General features: G+C 36.0%; 1 protein-coding gene across 3 annotated transcripts in view; it reads right to left on the reverse strand.

Moving 5' to 3' along the window:
- Positions 1-16,678, reverse strand: part of LOC150099333 (extracellular matrix organizing protein FRAS1-like) — a 1,385,483-nt gene that overhangs the window by 94,123 nt on the left and 1,274,682 nt on the right. For 2 of the 3 annotated variants that reach the window (XM_090403569.1, XM_090403568.1), the window contains 2 exons: positions 9,264-9,457; positions 6,817-7,075 (listed from right to left, as the gene is read on the reverse strand). In XM_090403569.1, coding sequence (XP_090259695.1) covers positions 6,817-7,075; positions 9,264-9,457 — 453 coding nt within the window. Of the gene's footprint in view, positions 1-6,816; positions 7,076-9,263; positions 9,458-16,678 lie in introns of those variants that run through there. The other variant, XM_090403570.1, reaches the window with a different exon arrangement.

Genomic DNA, 16,678 nt, shown 5'->3' on the forward strand with positions numbered 1-16,678 from the left:
TAAAAACAACTTTGCCCAATTAATTTTTCTAAAACTGACATCAATTATATTATCATATAACATGCAATAACAACACAGCAGTAAATCTTGTTCGCAATTACTCAGCTATGTGATAAAGTAAATTATACTAGAAATATCATCATCATTATCAAATGTACCCTCAAGGGGTGTACAGGACATGATAGTACTACATGAAAAATTTACTTCCATACTAACTTACTATCTACAATTTTTCTCCAAATCAGTCTGTTACTTGTCAAGACTCCAACATTATCAGATCTCATGAATCTATCGTCTAAGGCACTTTGTACCGTATCAATCCACCTATATCTTGGTCTTTCTCTGGGTCAGTTTCCTGCCAACCTGGCAGAGAACACTTGTTTTGCTATTCTTTCCTCGCCCATTCTGTTTAAGTGACCATACCACCTGAGATTAGCTCTGCTAATGCATTCCTGGATGATGACCCTGATGTCAAGTTCTTTCCTAATATCCTCATTTTTAATATGATATTGCCATTGATGCCATCTGTTCACACCTATAATCTTTCTCAGGACTCTAGTCTTTGGTCAAGTGTTTTACTTATGACCCAGCTCTTAGATCCATAAATTAAAACCGGTTTGAACACTGTCTTGTATACAGCTAATTTAGTGTTCTGACTAATTTCTCTCTTATTCCATATGAATTTATTCAATTGACATCCTATCATACCAGCTTTGTTGATTCTGTTGTCTATTTCCATATTTAATTTACCATCTTCACTAAAAATCGTGCCTAAGTAGCTGAAATATTTTATTTGTTCCACAGGTTCTTCGTTCAAAACACAGTTGAGATTTTCAATGATTGTACCTATTTTCATTGCCTTTGTCTTTTTATTGCTCACCGTCATACCATATCTATTACAACAGTTATTCAATTTGGTCAGAGAATCTTGCAAACTTGTAGCGGATTTATTTAAAAGTATAACATCGTCTGCATAAAGTAAAGAGCTGACATTAACATCTCCAATTCTGATATCATGTTTAATACCACTTTCCTTCATAATGTGATCCATATAGATAATGAATAACAGAGGGAATAATGTACATCCTTGTCTCTCATCAGATTTAACATTAAACCATCTTCCTGTATTTCCTTCAATTCTAACTGCAGACTTGTAACTCAAATAAAGACTTAAAGACTAGGTATTGCTTGATATAATGCCCCATTGACACCATATAACTGTAGCGTATTGAATAGTTTCTTTCTTGGCACCTTGTCATATGCCTTTTCCAGATCAACAAAACTTAAATACAGTACTTTGTTATATTCCCATGCTTTCTCGACTGTTTGTCGTAAAGTGAAGATCTGACCATGACAGCCTCTATTTGGCCTGAATCCAGCTTGTTCTTCACCAAGCTTTTCTTCCACAATTCTTCTCAACTGTTTCTCAAGTATACTGGCATAAATCTTGCCAGGAAAACTCAGTAGGGAAATACCTCTGTAATTCTGACATTCTGTTTTATTTCCCTTTTTATATATGGGTACTAGTAGAGCTCTACTCCTATCATCAGGAATTCGTCCCTCTGTCCATTCCTCCTGAACTATGCAGTGCAACCACTGTAAGACTTTTATACCACCATACTTCAGCATTTCTGGTTGAATATCATCTATTCCTGCTGCCTTTCCACATTTCAAGCCTTTGATGGCTTTTTCTACTTCAAGTATGGATGTGTATTCCTGATTGTATGCCTTTTTAGTGTTTTTTACCACTGTGCTATCACTGCTTGTTTCATTTAGCAATTTTTCGAAGTAATTACTCCATACTTCAAGGATATCTTTTTTGCCCGTTTTCATGTCACCTTTATCATCTCTAACTCCTTTAACTGCACTCTTTCCTCCATTTCTAAGCTTCTTCAGCAACCTCCAGAATATTTTGCCACTTCTTGATATTCATTTTCTATGTTCTTGCCAAAGTCCTCCCATGCTTTTGTTTAGCTAATTTTACGGTGTTTAGCTTTCTTACATTTGTCTCTGTATTCTCTAAGAGCACAAGCTGACTTATTTGCCAGGAACTTTTGATATGCTTTCTTCTTTTCCTTCACTGCCTCTTTAACTTCTTGTGTCCACCATGGAGTTCTGATTTTTTCTATCCTTGCAGACAACCTCACCACATGCCTCTCTGGCTAAATCAATCAGGGTTTTCTTCATGGTTTGCCACTGAATCTCCAAGGTTTGGTTCTTGTTCTCAAACTCTTGCATTTTTTCTTCAATATTCTTTGTGTATTTTAGTCTACAGTTCACATCTGAGAGCTGCTCAACTTTTATTCGCTTTAAGACTTTCTTTCATGTCATTCTTTTCAATATGAAATTCAATTTTATCCTGCTCTAGACTAAATAGTGATCACTTCCAATTTCAAATCCTCTGTACACCCTGGTGTCCTGCACCAGGGAGAAAACATCACTATCAACAATAACATAGTCAATGAGACTTTTCTTATTACTTGCCTCTTCTCTCCATGTGAATTTGTGCACATTTTTATGCTGGAACATGGTGTTATTAATAACCAGTCCATGGCCTGAGAAGAAATCCAACAGGTATTTGCCGTTATTGTTAGCTTTGCTCTTTTCTCCAAATTTTCCCAAATATTTTTGTATGTCTGACAATCACTTTCTACTCTGTATTTAGATCCCCCAACCTTTCCTTTTTCATGTCAGTAGCTTTCTCTAGAGCCTCAAAAAATCCCTTACTTCTACCTTAGTAGAGTCTTCTGTGGGACCATAGGCACAAATAAGTTTCATTGTCCAGTTCCCTATTCTGATATTTACCCACATTACTCTACTTGAGACTGCCTGCCATTCAAGAAGATTAGCCTCGTATTTAGTGTTGAATACTATGGCTTCTCCTTTTCCTTGATTGTCATTGCCTGAATATAACATTTTGTATTTATTGCTCAGAAAGATTTCCCCAGTTTTTGTCTTTTTTGTTTCAGTCATCCCTATTATTTCGATCTGGTACTTATCTAATTCCTCAGCTAGCTCCATTTCTTTGCCATTCAGTCTTCTTATGTTGATAGTACCAATCAAGGAAAAGAATAAGATGTTGAGTTGGGGTGTTTTTTCAGATTTGTTCCAGTAGCTGACTTTTCGCTGTCCACCCTGGTTCCTAGGTGAAAATAACTGGGGCCTTGTTTAACTGGGCAATGCCCCAGCCAGCATGAAATTTTTTCATGTTGTACCACCATTTTATAATTTGGTTTAAGCCAATAAGAATTACAATTTTGTTGGCTAAATCCCAAATTGCCAGCCCATCCTCGTTCGTTCAGTATCCAGGTAGATACCCAACAGGGTGCACCACAAGAATGTGAGGATTGAACATTAGGTCAGAAGCTCTGGTCGGTTCTCTGCATTCCTTTAAAGGCTATGTGGAGGTCTCCTCTCATACAGCTTTTGACTCTTAAGCATCCCTACTTATACTAGAAATATACTAGAAATACATATATTTTAATCCTTTATCTGAGTCTCATGATTAAACAAAATTTGCATGTGAAATAATTTATTCATTTGTGAAATTAATTAATGTTCCATGGATGATCTGGAAGAAATGCATTGGCAAAGTAGTACAATGAGTGCAGCTTGAGTAATTATTATGGGGGCAGGATTTCAACTATGGAGATATAGACTAGTAGGAAGAAAGATCACATGGCAAGTAGGAAATGAAATTTATACACCTACTGAGGGATAATTACTTGAGGCGAGGCAGCATGAGGTTTCTTGGGGATGAGGAAGCGTTAGAGAGGATTCAGAGGTGAGTGACCAAGATGCTGCGGAATGTTCCCTATGAGGATAGATTGAAGGTGTGTGAATTGCAGAAGTTGGTTCATAGGAGAAAAAAAGGGGGATATGATAGAAACATTTAAGTTGTTTAAACAGTTTTATAGGACAGATGCAGGGGAAATGTTTCAGCACTTGGCTAGAGGTACTAGAACAAGAGGTCATCCCTGGAAGTTGAAAAAAGGTGTGGTTAATAAGGGGTGTGAGGACTACAGTTTTTGCTTGGGGAGTTGTGAATGAGTGGAATTGGTTGCCAGAGTCAGTTGTGAGTGCTTTGTCTGTTAATGGGTTCAACAAGAGGTATTATAGATTGTGAAGATAGATTGGGTCTCCTGCGATGAGTCTTCAGACTCCATGGAGGTGCCTGTATTATAATAATAATAATAATTGCTTCCTTCTGTTCTAACTCTACCCTTATATAATGGAATTATCTTGTTCTTCATGCATCAGGAATCTTTCCCACAGTGAGATTCAAGCTGAACAAATCAGAGTAGAGAAATTTCTAATTCTCTTGCACATTCCTTCAGCACATGTGCAGATATTCCATCCAATCTCACTGTGTTTAAATCAAGTTCATGCAATAGCTTCAATGTATCTAAACACATTTACCTCTATTATTTTGTCCTGTTCTGACCTGAGCATCAAGAAGATGCTAATGGATCTACCTGAAATATGCCTTACTAAAATGATTACACAACAACTCATCTATTTTTAGCACATCCGACACTTTCCTACCATCCATGTTTACTATGGTTATTTTTCCAAAGTAACTTTTCCCTTTATATACCATATAATAAAAAATAAAACATGCCAATAGAAATCTGAGATTTCCCTTGGTAGGTTTGACAAACTTTCTTTATAGTCTGATTTTGTTTTCTTCACTATGGCTCCAATCTTAGCCTGCTTTTATATGCTTCTGGAGGGTGGTTATCACCTTTTTTCTTGGTGCTGGATCCAAAACATTTTCTTTTTATGCAGCTCTTGCTTTAAAGTATTATTCATCCCCTTTAACTTACTTGTGACTTATTTTTCTGACTCTGAGGATGAAGTCAGATATAACTGCTTTCAGATAACCTTTGAATGCCTCCCATTCACTACTGATTCCTCTATCACACAGTTTCTCAAGCCAGGGAACCAATGCTAAAAGCAGTCCTCTCAGTTTATCATAATCACCTACCCTGTACTTCTACATATACTCCATATATTTCTTATCCTTTCTTATCTGAAGCTTCCACCTGAATTGTCATCTCTATGATCAAAACTGCATGATCACAGCAACCTCTAATCCCTTCTCTGACAGGCTACTTATGGTAATCATCACTCAGTAATTTTAAAAATTCTCTTTCCCTCATATTATATGCTTCATCTCATTCTCATCTATATCTTCATAGTTGAACTAAAGTTTATTTGCAGACCTAGGTCATCTCATCCTTTCCAGATGATGTAGGTCTACAGCAGCAGCACTAAACTACATATTAAGAGAGCCCTCCAGGAAGACAGGTACTCATCAAGGGAGGCTACATATTATCTAAGCCAGCTGTCAGACCTTTTCTCAAATTTATTCACACTACCTACACTCACAACCCACAAAGGCAATCCATTCCAATCATTCACCACTCTAAGAGAGAAAAATCTAGCTCACAGCATTCATTCTCAACTTCCATGGATGCCCTCTTGTCCTTTTCTCCCTCTCCATAAAGAAAAAAATTCTATCTACTGGTATCCAGAATGACCCTTTCAGAAGTCTCAATCATATTACCCCTCTTTCCTGTCTCAATCATATCACCCCTGTTTGCTAGTGTCTGCAGTAAACAAATTCTCAATCGGGCTTTATAATGCGTATTACACTATCCATATCTCTAACACTCTTCTTTGCACCACCCACTCTCTCTCCACTGTATCAGCATCACCATGGAAACCAGGAGATCAGACCTGTGAACAACAGTTCAAGTGAGGTCATATCAAGACCTTGTAAAGAGGCAGAATAACTTCCTTATCCTTACATGATAAGGTTTGTTTTCAGCATTGCATTTATCCTGTAAGTTGTATATACATTCATTGCTATATGGTCCTTGAACTTCAACTTTTTATCTACTAAAACTCCAAGATTCCAAGCTTGATCAATTTCTTGTTGTTGGTATTATATTGATATAATACCAACAATATAATATGACATTGGATATCTCATTACACCAGAGTGCATAACTTTACCTTTAGTAACACTGAACTCACAGCTATTTGCACATGCCCACAATTCTAGCCTATTCAAATTATTCTGCAAGTGCTGCATATCAGCCACATTCCCAATTACCCTGCCTATCTTTGTATCATTAATAAACAGCTGTATGTCACCTGTCGAATCCTTCCCAATATCATTAATATAAGATTAAATAACAATGGACCAAGGACTGATCCCTATGGTACACCACTGGTTATCTTAAATCTTGCAGATTCACATCCTCATACACCACTTTTTGATATCTGTCAATCAGCCATCCTCTAATCCATGCTAATATTTTATAATCCAATCCCCATATTCTCCAATTTATGCAATAGTCATCTATGCCTGTCAAAAGCTTTAGCAAAGCCTGCAAAAAAAAAAAAAAACATTGTGGAGGGAATATAAAGAAAAAGTGATCATCATGATCATGAACAAGACAAAGTGTAGGCAAGAAGGATGACTAGTATGGTAAGGAAGGCTAAATCAGATTATGAGAGAAAATTAGCTATGCAGGCCAAAGTAAATCCAAAGGAGTTTTTTGTTATGCAGCAAGAAAGTGAAAGAATGATTATGGAAGGATAACTTTACTCAGTGCTGATGGCAGAAGAGATAGTTGAGCTACTAAGTTATCACTTTACATGGACATCCAGGTGAACTTTGCAGTTATTGATGTGACTGAGGTGCTCAGCATATTGAAAGAAAGGTGCATACAATAGTATTCAAGCTGAAGAAATATTTTTTAACATGAATTTATGTAACATGATAGTAGTAAACATATCACCTACCCCTAAATTTTGCTTCAGTTCTAAAGTCAATAACCAACTGCCCATCTTTTCCAATGTTAATCCTAAGAATTTGAAGTGAAGCTTTCAAGAGGCCATCAGTTTCCAATCCAGTTTTCCAAAGAATTGTATTATAAAAGAAGGAGAATTCCATTTCTGTTCGATGTTCAAGTGATGTCCAACTAGTAGGAGCAGTTGCAAATATGTAAGAGACATAAAGAGGTAGTAACACTGTCACATATGTCTGTTCTGAGTCTCTTAACTGCAGGAAAATATAAAAGCACATATTAAGAATATATAGTTATACTGTTGTTCTGCATTAATACATTAAAAATAATTTTAATACATTAATGCAGCAAATTAAAAACAGTAGTTAAAAGAGTTAAATCATTGAAAAAGAAAAATATGAATTTAAAACACAAATTTATTTCCTATTTGATTTACACTCTTCAGATATTTAATCAGTTAATAACAACACTTTTTGTAAAAACATTTTTTCCACATAATGCTTGTTATTAACTGATTAAACATCTAAAAAAGTAAAAATCAAAAAGAAAATACAATGATTAAATATATTTCATATTAGCATTTATTCCACAGTAATTTCAAGTATATATATTAATTAAAAAAGCCCCTATAGTGGTTCTCAGTAAGATTTGCAAAATACCCCTCTACAGCTGCAATCACTTCTGAAAAACCAAATCTGAGGAATAGGGTGGATGTTCCAAAAATTCATAGCAGATCCCTTAATTTTCTCATTGCCAAAACACCTTTGTGGGTAGGTGCATTGTCCTGATGAAAGATGATTTTTTCTTCTGCAAACCAGGTCTTTTCTCATGAATTTTTTCATGAGAAAAGACTGGAAAAAAGATCGGAATAATATTCCCCGGTAATTGTTTTACCCTTTTCAAAATAATTAATGAACAAAAGGCCTTTAGCATCCCAAAACACCAGTGCCATGACCTTTCCTACTGATGGAACCGACTTGTCTATTCTTTGATGCTGAGCAACCGGCTTCTGTCCATTGTTTCGACTGCTGTTTGGATTCTAGTGTGTAATGGTGAATCCAAGTCTCATCCATAGTAATATATTGACAAACAAAATCGGTTTTATTCTTGTTAAAATGCTCCAAGTCACCTAGGGTCAGAAATGACTGAAGGGAAAAACCACTGTTCAGAGATGTGAGCAAGTGTGGCACCCATCTTGTGCAAAGGTTTTTCATATGCAATTCTTTATTATTATTATTATGTGACACCTCCAGGGAGTCCAAAGACTCATCGAGGGAGAGTGTGCCAGCATGAAATGATTGTGGCCCTTCACTACTAACTGCACTCAAACTTGCTTAACTTTTTGCTGAGCCACTAACAGCAGAGGCTTTACCAATCGACCAACATATCCTACATGTTCTTTTGAAATGCCTATAGTCTCAGCAATTTCATACACTTTGACTCGCCGGTCATCCAATATCATATCGTGACTTGATCAATGATTTCTGGTGGTGTTACACTTTTTTGGACGTCCTTTATGTGGATCATCTTCAAGGCTGGTATGGCCATGTTTAAACTCATCAGCCCATTTCTTAATTGTCAAAAACGAAGGAGAAGAGTGCCCATAAACTTTTATGAACTTTGAATGAATTTCTTTGGCCGTTAAACTTTCTTTTACAAAGAATTTTATAACCGCATGAAACTCAATTTTATCCATTTCAAGGGATACAGACAACACTTTTGATTCAGACAGCTGTATAAAACAAACTACTTGATAGAATGACTTGCAATTTCACATGGGTGCTTATGACAGATGTATCAACTTAGAAAAAAAAATCTCTTGCCGATAGTCTTGCCATCTATGGTCCAGGCCAAGAAATTTTTTAGACAACACTTGTATATATATATTTTTGTTTTAATTAAAGGAAAACATGTTTTTAGGAAATAACCAACTTGAAACTAAATTATTTGAATTTTACTATTTTACATATGTTTTTCTATACAGCTTTTGGATTTTGTTTAGTTAGCTCGATCATGTTACTGGCATATTTGTCAACTTTGGGCAGCTATTTTTATCTGGTTATATGCTGGTCTTGATAACTGAGTGGCTGGCATATCCACTCTCCATATCCACTCACAAATTCCACTATAGACATGGATATTTGTGACTGTCTTTATGTGGGAAATTAATTTCAACTCCTAGTGTGAGACCAGTGCCCACTTATTGAAGACCAAAGTGGCTTGAAAAAAAGTTCCATGTTTTGTCTCTAGATCAGGGTTTCCAGACTATATATATATATAATCAAAGAACTCAATAACTATACAGGGAAAACATGAAGTTTAATTCCATCAAATATATGATCTAAATTCTCTCTCTTAGACAACTGTATAAAATTTTAAAAAATATAGTTCAAAACTGAAAACAGTGCACTAATTTGCACATAAAAATAAAAAAAAAATTACTTTAAAGTCTGAAATGGCACTGCCTCCACACAGATCAACTAATTCTGTCATGTGATACCAAGCATCAAATCTCCATATGCAAGACTTCAAATCTAAATGTTGATATAGCATCAATGACAGCTCTTCTCGCACCCTTGAATTGAACTGATAAGGATGACTATAGCCAGGACCCTGTAATTTTTGAATATCTAAAGCTGGAAGAGAAAAAACAATTACAATAACCACTATAGCTCAGTTATATGATTATATATGAAATGATTATGTGAAAAAAATTCCTTTAAAAATTAGTTAATTTCTTTGTATGAATTGTGTAATTATTGGTTTGATATATTATTATCACTAACAGCCTTCACAAGAGTTAGACTCAATGCAGGAAGTCTCATTCAGCTAGTAACATATCTATCTCCATTCATGCCTTCCAGAATTCAAAACTATACAGCCATCCCTTGATTAATGCGCCCCGATTAGTGTGTTTTCAATTACTGCGTCATTTTTTTTTTGATACCCAAATTCGATTACTGCACCTCTAAAATTCGATTAGCGTGCCTATATACATCTTAAAAATAAATGTTACAGACTTTAAAAATTTTCGATCTATACTTTTTCATGGCTAACTATTTTAAAAAATCACTCACCAGGATGAAATAATTTAGTTACCGATTTAAAATATTTTAGAGTTTTTTTTAATGGCATACTACACTGTTTCAAATTTTACGCCAAAATTTATGTCATCTGCTTTACATAACATTTTGGTGACCATATCTCGTGCAATTGTTTTCCTTACTTTTTTTATTTTAAATTATTTTCCTAATGAGTAAAAGAATTAGTGAGCAAAAAATAGAAGTGTGAAAATGAGTCGAAAAGCAATCTGATTGGAAGAAAAACTTGAAATAATTAAGAAAAATGAACAAGGCGAGTCCAGAGCAAAGATAGGACAAGAACACAAAAATGGCTGAATCAACTGCTGAATACAAAGAGAAAGGTAAGGCTGTTTCTAGTTCATCATGCATGAACTTGAAATCAAAGTATTATAATGATTAAATTAGAGAGAGACTTCTTTTTACATTGATCGAAGATTGTAACCAAAAAAGGATCCCGCTAAACACTGGCCTTATTAAATCAAAAACATTGTCTCTTTGTAACCTGGAAAGAGAGTGCTATCAACGATGGAAAAGAAGAAGAATTCCACATTAGTGCTGGGTGAGTTGAGCATTTCAAAAAAAGAAATAGCCTACATAATGTTCTAATCACAGGCGAAACTGCACGTGCAGATAAGGAAATATCCAGAGATTTTGAAGAAAATTGTGTAAGAAGGGAAATATTGCGATCAACAAATATTTAATGTCGATGAAACCAGCCTTTTTTTGGAAGTGAATGCCTTCCAAGACTTTTCTAGCCAAAGCAGAGAAATCTCACCTGGTTATAAAGTCGCAAAGTCGAATGAAATTACTGCTAGCAATATGCGAACCATTTGGTAGCACATTCTTCCACACTGTGCAAATGATCTTAGAGGCTTTTCAAATGAATCTAAGTTAATTAAATCTCATTCTAAGAAGTTGAGTGATTCCAACCCCTGCTAAATTTAGATGCACAGCAGGAAGATCCTGAAGAATATGAAGAAAATTTAATCACTGACAAGCCCAAAGAGGTTTCACAGAAAAATTTGAAAATAGTTTTCGTACAATCGAAGAACCAGTAAAATTTGCAGAAGAGGCAATAGGGCCATACCATCAGTTGAATGAAAAAAAGAAACAGAATGCCTGCCAAACTACATTAGCTCAGTTCTTTGTTAAGAAGCAGAATAATAAATTTATATTCTGAATATTTTTTATTGTCATTCAGCTTCATGGTTTTCCTTTAACTAGGCCCTGAGACATACCCTAATTCTTTTATTAAAAAACTTAAGGATGAAAAAAGAAATCTGAGGAACGAATTATATATTTTCCCATAGGTTACTATATTCGATAGTGTGTTTTCGATTAATGCGCCTGTTTTAAAGAACACATTAGGCGCATTAATCGAGGGATTGCTGTATTACACTTAGTAACTAATAGCACCATGTATCTAACAAAAGATACCAGTCTATTTGTATCATCTGAATGAAATTGCAAAAACAATTAAAATTAGTATATTAATAAAAATATATTTTAAATTAGTATATTAAAACACAGTCATCCCTCGACTTATGTCAGGTTTCCGTTCCATCCCGCTGGACGTAAGTTGATACATTAAATCAACAGAGTTATAGAGGTTAGAGACTTTACAATAATAAGTATACTGTCGTTTTAATTTTTAAACCTTAAATTTTTAAACAAAGGTTACAGCTTTTTTTTTTTTATGAAAATATCTAATGTGCTTAGCTTTTTCCTCTTCTTCTTTTCATCATAAATTTGTTTATAGCAAACAAACGTCTCATGTACTTTCCTTTCTATTAATAAATAGCATTCAACATTGGGGTCCATGTCTTCAGCTATTTTGAGAACATCGCTATCAGAGAACATTTCTGCATGACCTTTCACTGTGGATTGTTCAACTACCTCCTTTTGTTTCTCATTTCCCTCTTACTTTTCTTGTTCTTCCTCTTCTGCAACATGTCCCTTCCAGATCAACCAATTCTTCGTTGGTCAACTCTTCAGGAGAACTTTCTATGAGTTGAACTATGTCGTCATCATTCACTTCAGGATTCAGATTGTTTGCTAGGCCCACTATTTCTTCACTTAATTTAAGAAGGTCTTCATTTTTTTCAAAAACTTCCAAAATCATGCCCAAACCTTTTTAATGTCTTTTTCCATATGCCACTCATACATTGAGAGGTCACTTTGTCCTAAGTCACAGCAATATTTTAATATCATGATAAATAGTGAATGCTTTCCAGAATTGCATGAGAGTCTGATTATTTCCTTCAGTGGCAGAAATGGCTTGTGAAAAAGTTCTCCGTAGATAATAAGCCTTAAACACTGATAGAACCCCCTGATCCAGGTTATGGCTGATTGCATACCTAGGGTCTGAATGGTAAAACAAGTAGGGGTTAAATGGATGAATAACACGATTAAGCTTGAGCTGCAAAAAAAGAAACAACTGTGGAGGAAATTTAAAGAGAAAGGTGACCCACAGGCACATGGACGGTATAAAGCGCAGGCCAGAAGGGTAACAAGTGTGGTAAAAAAAGGCAAAAGCGGATTATGAAAGGAAACTAGCTATGCAAGCTAAAGAGAATCCGAAACAGTTCTTTCAATATGTTGCAAGCAAAAAAAACTGTACACGGCAGAATGATTTTAAGGAATGCCGATGATAAGGAGGTCACTGAATCAGTCGATATAGTGGAATTACTGAGCGAGCACTTTGCAAGAGTATATCATCCAGGTGGTGACATTGAAAGAATGAAGGAACCATTAGTTTATATGGGAATTGTGATGAATGAAGGAGGTGAATAGTCTATAACAGAACCTTAATGTGAATACATCTGTGGGATTGGATGGTATACCGCCACGAGTCGTATGTGAAGCGGCTAAAGAATTATCAGTGTCCTTGACCATGTTGTTTAATCTGAGTCTCGGGTCTGGTTTAGTCCCAAAGGTGTGGAAAGAGGGGAAAACAGTCCCACTGCATAAAGGAGGATCCAAGACTACTGTTGCAAATTACCGACCGATCAGCAAATCAGGAGTCGTTGTTAAGGTCTTGGAGAAAGTAGTCAAGGGAAAAATACAGGAATGGATTGATGAAAATGAGATACTGTATGGGGGACAGCATGGCTTTGTGAAGAGTAGATCATGCCTCAGTAACTTGCTCAAGTTTTATAACACAGTGACGGCTGAACTGGATAAGGGTAATGGGTTTACAGTGATAATGTTGGACCTGGCTAAGGCATTTAACAGGATACCACATGGAATCCTAATCCGTAAACTGCAACATATGGGAATGGATATAGGGTTGGTGAGATGGATAGGTGGGTGGTTGATGGAGAGATATCAGAGTGTAGTTTATTTAGGAGTAGAGTCCAAAAGATGGCCTGTGACTAGTGATGTGCTGCAGGGTTCTGTTCTTGGACCACTGCTGTTTTCTTCATTAATGATATAGGGAAGGATATAAGAGGAACAGTTCATTTGTTTGCTGATGATGCAAAGTTGGGTAGGGCAATAGTGAATGCAGAAGATGTCAAAATCTTGCAGGATGATTTGGATAGATTGGAGTTCTGGGCTAAGGAAAATGGATGCCAATTTAATGTGACAAAATGTAAGGTTATGCATTTAGGGTGAAAAGATTAGTACAATACTGTGCCCAGATTTGGTCACCTAGGTTTCTTCTTGATGGGGAGGAGGTGGAGAGGATCTAGAGGTGAGCGACCAAGATGATAGCAGGTCTATGGAATGAACCTTATGAGAACAGGCTGAAGATTTGAAAGTTTATTTTTCACTTGGTTTGACTATAATAAATTTAGTTTAATCCTTTATCCAAGTGTGAGCAAACAAAGTTTGCGTCTGAAAGTATCTTCAGGACTGGGGGTAAGGTGGTACAACACTGGGCAACTCGTTGCAAAGGTGGAGCAAGCTAACATCACTCCTATCTCAGTATCTCCCATAATGCAAAACACATCTCCTTGCGGATATGTATAATGTTATGCATTAAGGGAAGGGCCACTACCCAAACTAGTTTCGACCTTTATTGAGGTCTCTTCAGATTGAGACATTCAAATTGCTAAAGGGTTTCTATAGGATTAATTCAGGGGATATTTTTGAGATCAGGACTGGTAGTGGTTGGAGAACTAGGGGACATCTATGGAAACTGGGCAAGAGTGTGGTTAGAGCTGGGCTCTTTACTTTTAGAGTGGTAAATGAGTTAAATAAGCTTGAGTTAAAATGAGTTAAAACTCACTGACTCAGCCAGAGTCTGTTGTGGGTGCTATGACAGTGAGTGAGTTCAAGGCAAGGTATGATAGATACCGTGAGAATGTCAAATAGTTGTGTGGACATGATGTTTAGGGCCTCCCTCGATGAGTCTAAGGACTCCCTGGAGTTGCCCATAATAATAATAACAATAGATTTATATGAAATAAAAAAGAAATTGGTCAAAACACTACATTAGCTGTATACAAGACAGTGTTCAAATCAATTTTAACTTGTGGATCTGAGAGCTGGGTTAGAAATAAAACACTTGATCAAAGATTGGAAACCTCTAATATGAGTGTTCAGAGAAAGATTAAGAAGTGAACTGATGGCATAAATGACAGTTTCACATTAAAAATGATGGTATAGCATTCAGGAATGTGTTAGTAGAGATAATCTCAGATGTATGGTCACTGAAACAGAACAGGAGAGGAAATATTAGCAAAAGAAATGTTCTTTGCCAGTTTGGCATGGAAAAGATCCAGGGGAAGACCAATATGTAGATGGATTGATAACGTAAAAAGTGCCTTCAAAGACAGAAATATAAGAGTTGATAATATTGGAGTCTTGACAGATAACCGATTAATTTGGAGAAATATTGTTGATTGGAAGTTAGTAATGGTGTAACTTTTTCATGTAGTACTATCATAATTTACTTGTACACACCTCATATCAGGAATTTAATGATGATGATCTTTGTTTTCCAAATTTTAAAACATTACACTTTGCAACATTCAACTGGCATATGCTCACTCACTGACTCAGTCTATTTTTTAAATAAGTACTTACTTTTTTAAAAAGGACTTGAATAGACTGAGTGAGTGACGAACTGAGGACATGCGTGCTCTACCCCCTCATAGTTCTTTCCAACTTTGCGTTTTTTACAAATAGAATATCCCTATTCAAAGCTTCTTCAATATCATTAAAATACAGCGTACACAGCGATGGCTCTAAAAAGGACCCTCAAGATACACCACTAGTGCCTTTCCTCTTACAGGATATTGCTTTCCCATATACAAATTGTCGATACCTATCAGATAGCCAATCCCAAATCCAATGTCCTAATCAAATATCCACCTCCTTTCACTTTAGATTAACTATCAAAAAGCTTTTCAAAATCTAAGTATACTACTGTGTGTCCGTCTCCCTCATTGAAAGAAGCTGTCATCTTATTGTAATAAATAAGAGATCGAGCTATAACTTGAAGCTTGAGTTCTATCATCTTCATTATAAAATGGTACAATCTTGCCTTCTAACCACTTATTTGAAACTTGACCCAATGTAAGGCTCATATTAAACAAGTATGTCAAAGCAGCTGTAAACTCCCTTGCATATTCTCTCAAAATACATTGTGACATCTCATCAACTCCCACAGACTTATTAACAACAAGTTGACTCAATTTCACATATACCTTTTGTTCGCTCACAATCAGTCTCTCCTTTTATCCTTCCCCTGCTTTCAAACTCTGCATGCTGTCACATTCATAAGGATGAAATACCTTTATGAACTGTCATTAAATATACAGGGTGTTCGGGATAAATTTGACAGTTTCGTAAGGAAAAAGAAAATCTTCTTTGTATCTATTAAATTTAATGAATTGACAAAAAAACATTACAGGCAGAGTTAATTACAATACTATCAACAAGATTTACTCAAAATAACCACCATTAGCATCGATCACAGCTTCAATTCTGCTTCGGAACCTCGAACAAGCTGATGCTACAGTCTCCCTGGGAAGGGCCGCAAAAACTGTTTTAATTTTATCCATTAACTGGGCTTTTGTATTACTGGAAGTGCGATTGGTGTCTTTTTCAACTGCGCCCCATACAAAATAATCCATGGGGTTAAGGTCTGGGGAGTTTGGAGGCCAAACATTTGGACTGGTGAAGTCGTAGAAATTTTCAGACAACCATTTTTGACTTTTCCCAGAGGTGTGGCAAGGGGCAGAATCCTGCTGCCATACATACGGCCTACCATTGGCTACCCTTGTTATCCAGGGCTTGACTACAGTTAGCAACTCCACGAACAAAGCCCGAATTCCAATGCCAGGGTTCTTCAACACCTGTTCCTGCAGATTTGCGAGGAATTCTGCTGTACGAACGCAATCAGATCGTCTGCTAGGGATCTTTCTTCTTGCTACATCCTCGTAGTCACCATTGCAAGTCTCTAGTTCATGCCTGATTGTTTTTACTATTCAGGGAGCATTGGGCAGCAGTCGTAATATCCTTATTTTGATGGCGGGCACGAATCATCATGATACAAGTTATTCTCTTCCATGATTCAGGTGGGTTCCAGCTATCCATCCTTTCTGACATCTTGTATATGAATGAAGAAGGGTCCAAACTTTTAAATGAAGAGAAGTGTGTGTTAATACATGTAACTTACGGAAAAATATAATTAATTATAAATATGTCAAATTTATCCCGAACACCCTGTATATATCAACTATATGCTCTGCAGGAATTATACCATTTTCTCCAATCAACGTCATCCTACCTTAATCATTCTTTTTTTTTTTTTTTTTTTTTTTT

The sequence above is a fragment of the Typopeltis vanoorti genome, chromosome 14 (assembly GCF_054136105.1).
Source record: "Typopeltis vanoorti isolate ZY-2024b chromosome 14, IOZ_Tvanoo_1.0, whole genome shotgun sequence".
In the NCBI taxonomy this organism is placed as follows: domain Eukaryota; kingdom Metazoa; phylum Arthropoda; class Arachnida; order Uropygi; family Thelyphonidae; genus Typopeltis; species Typopeltis vanoorti.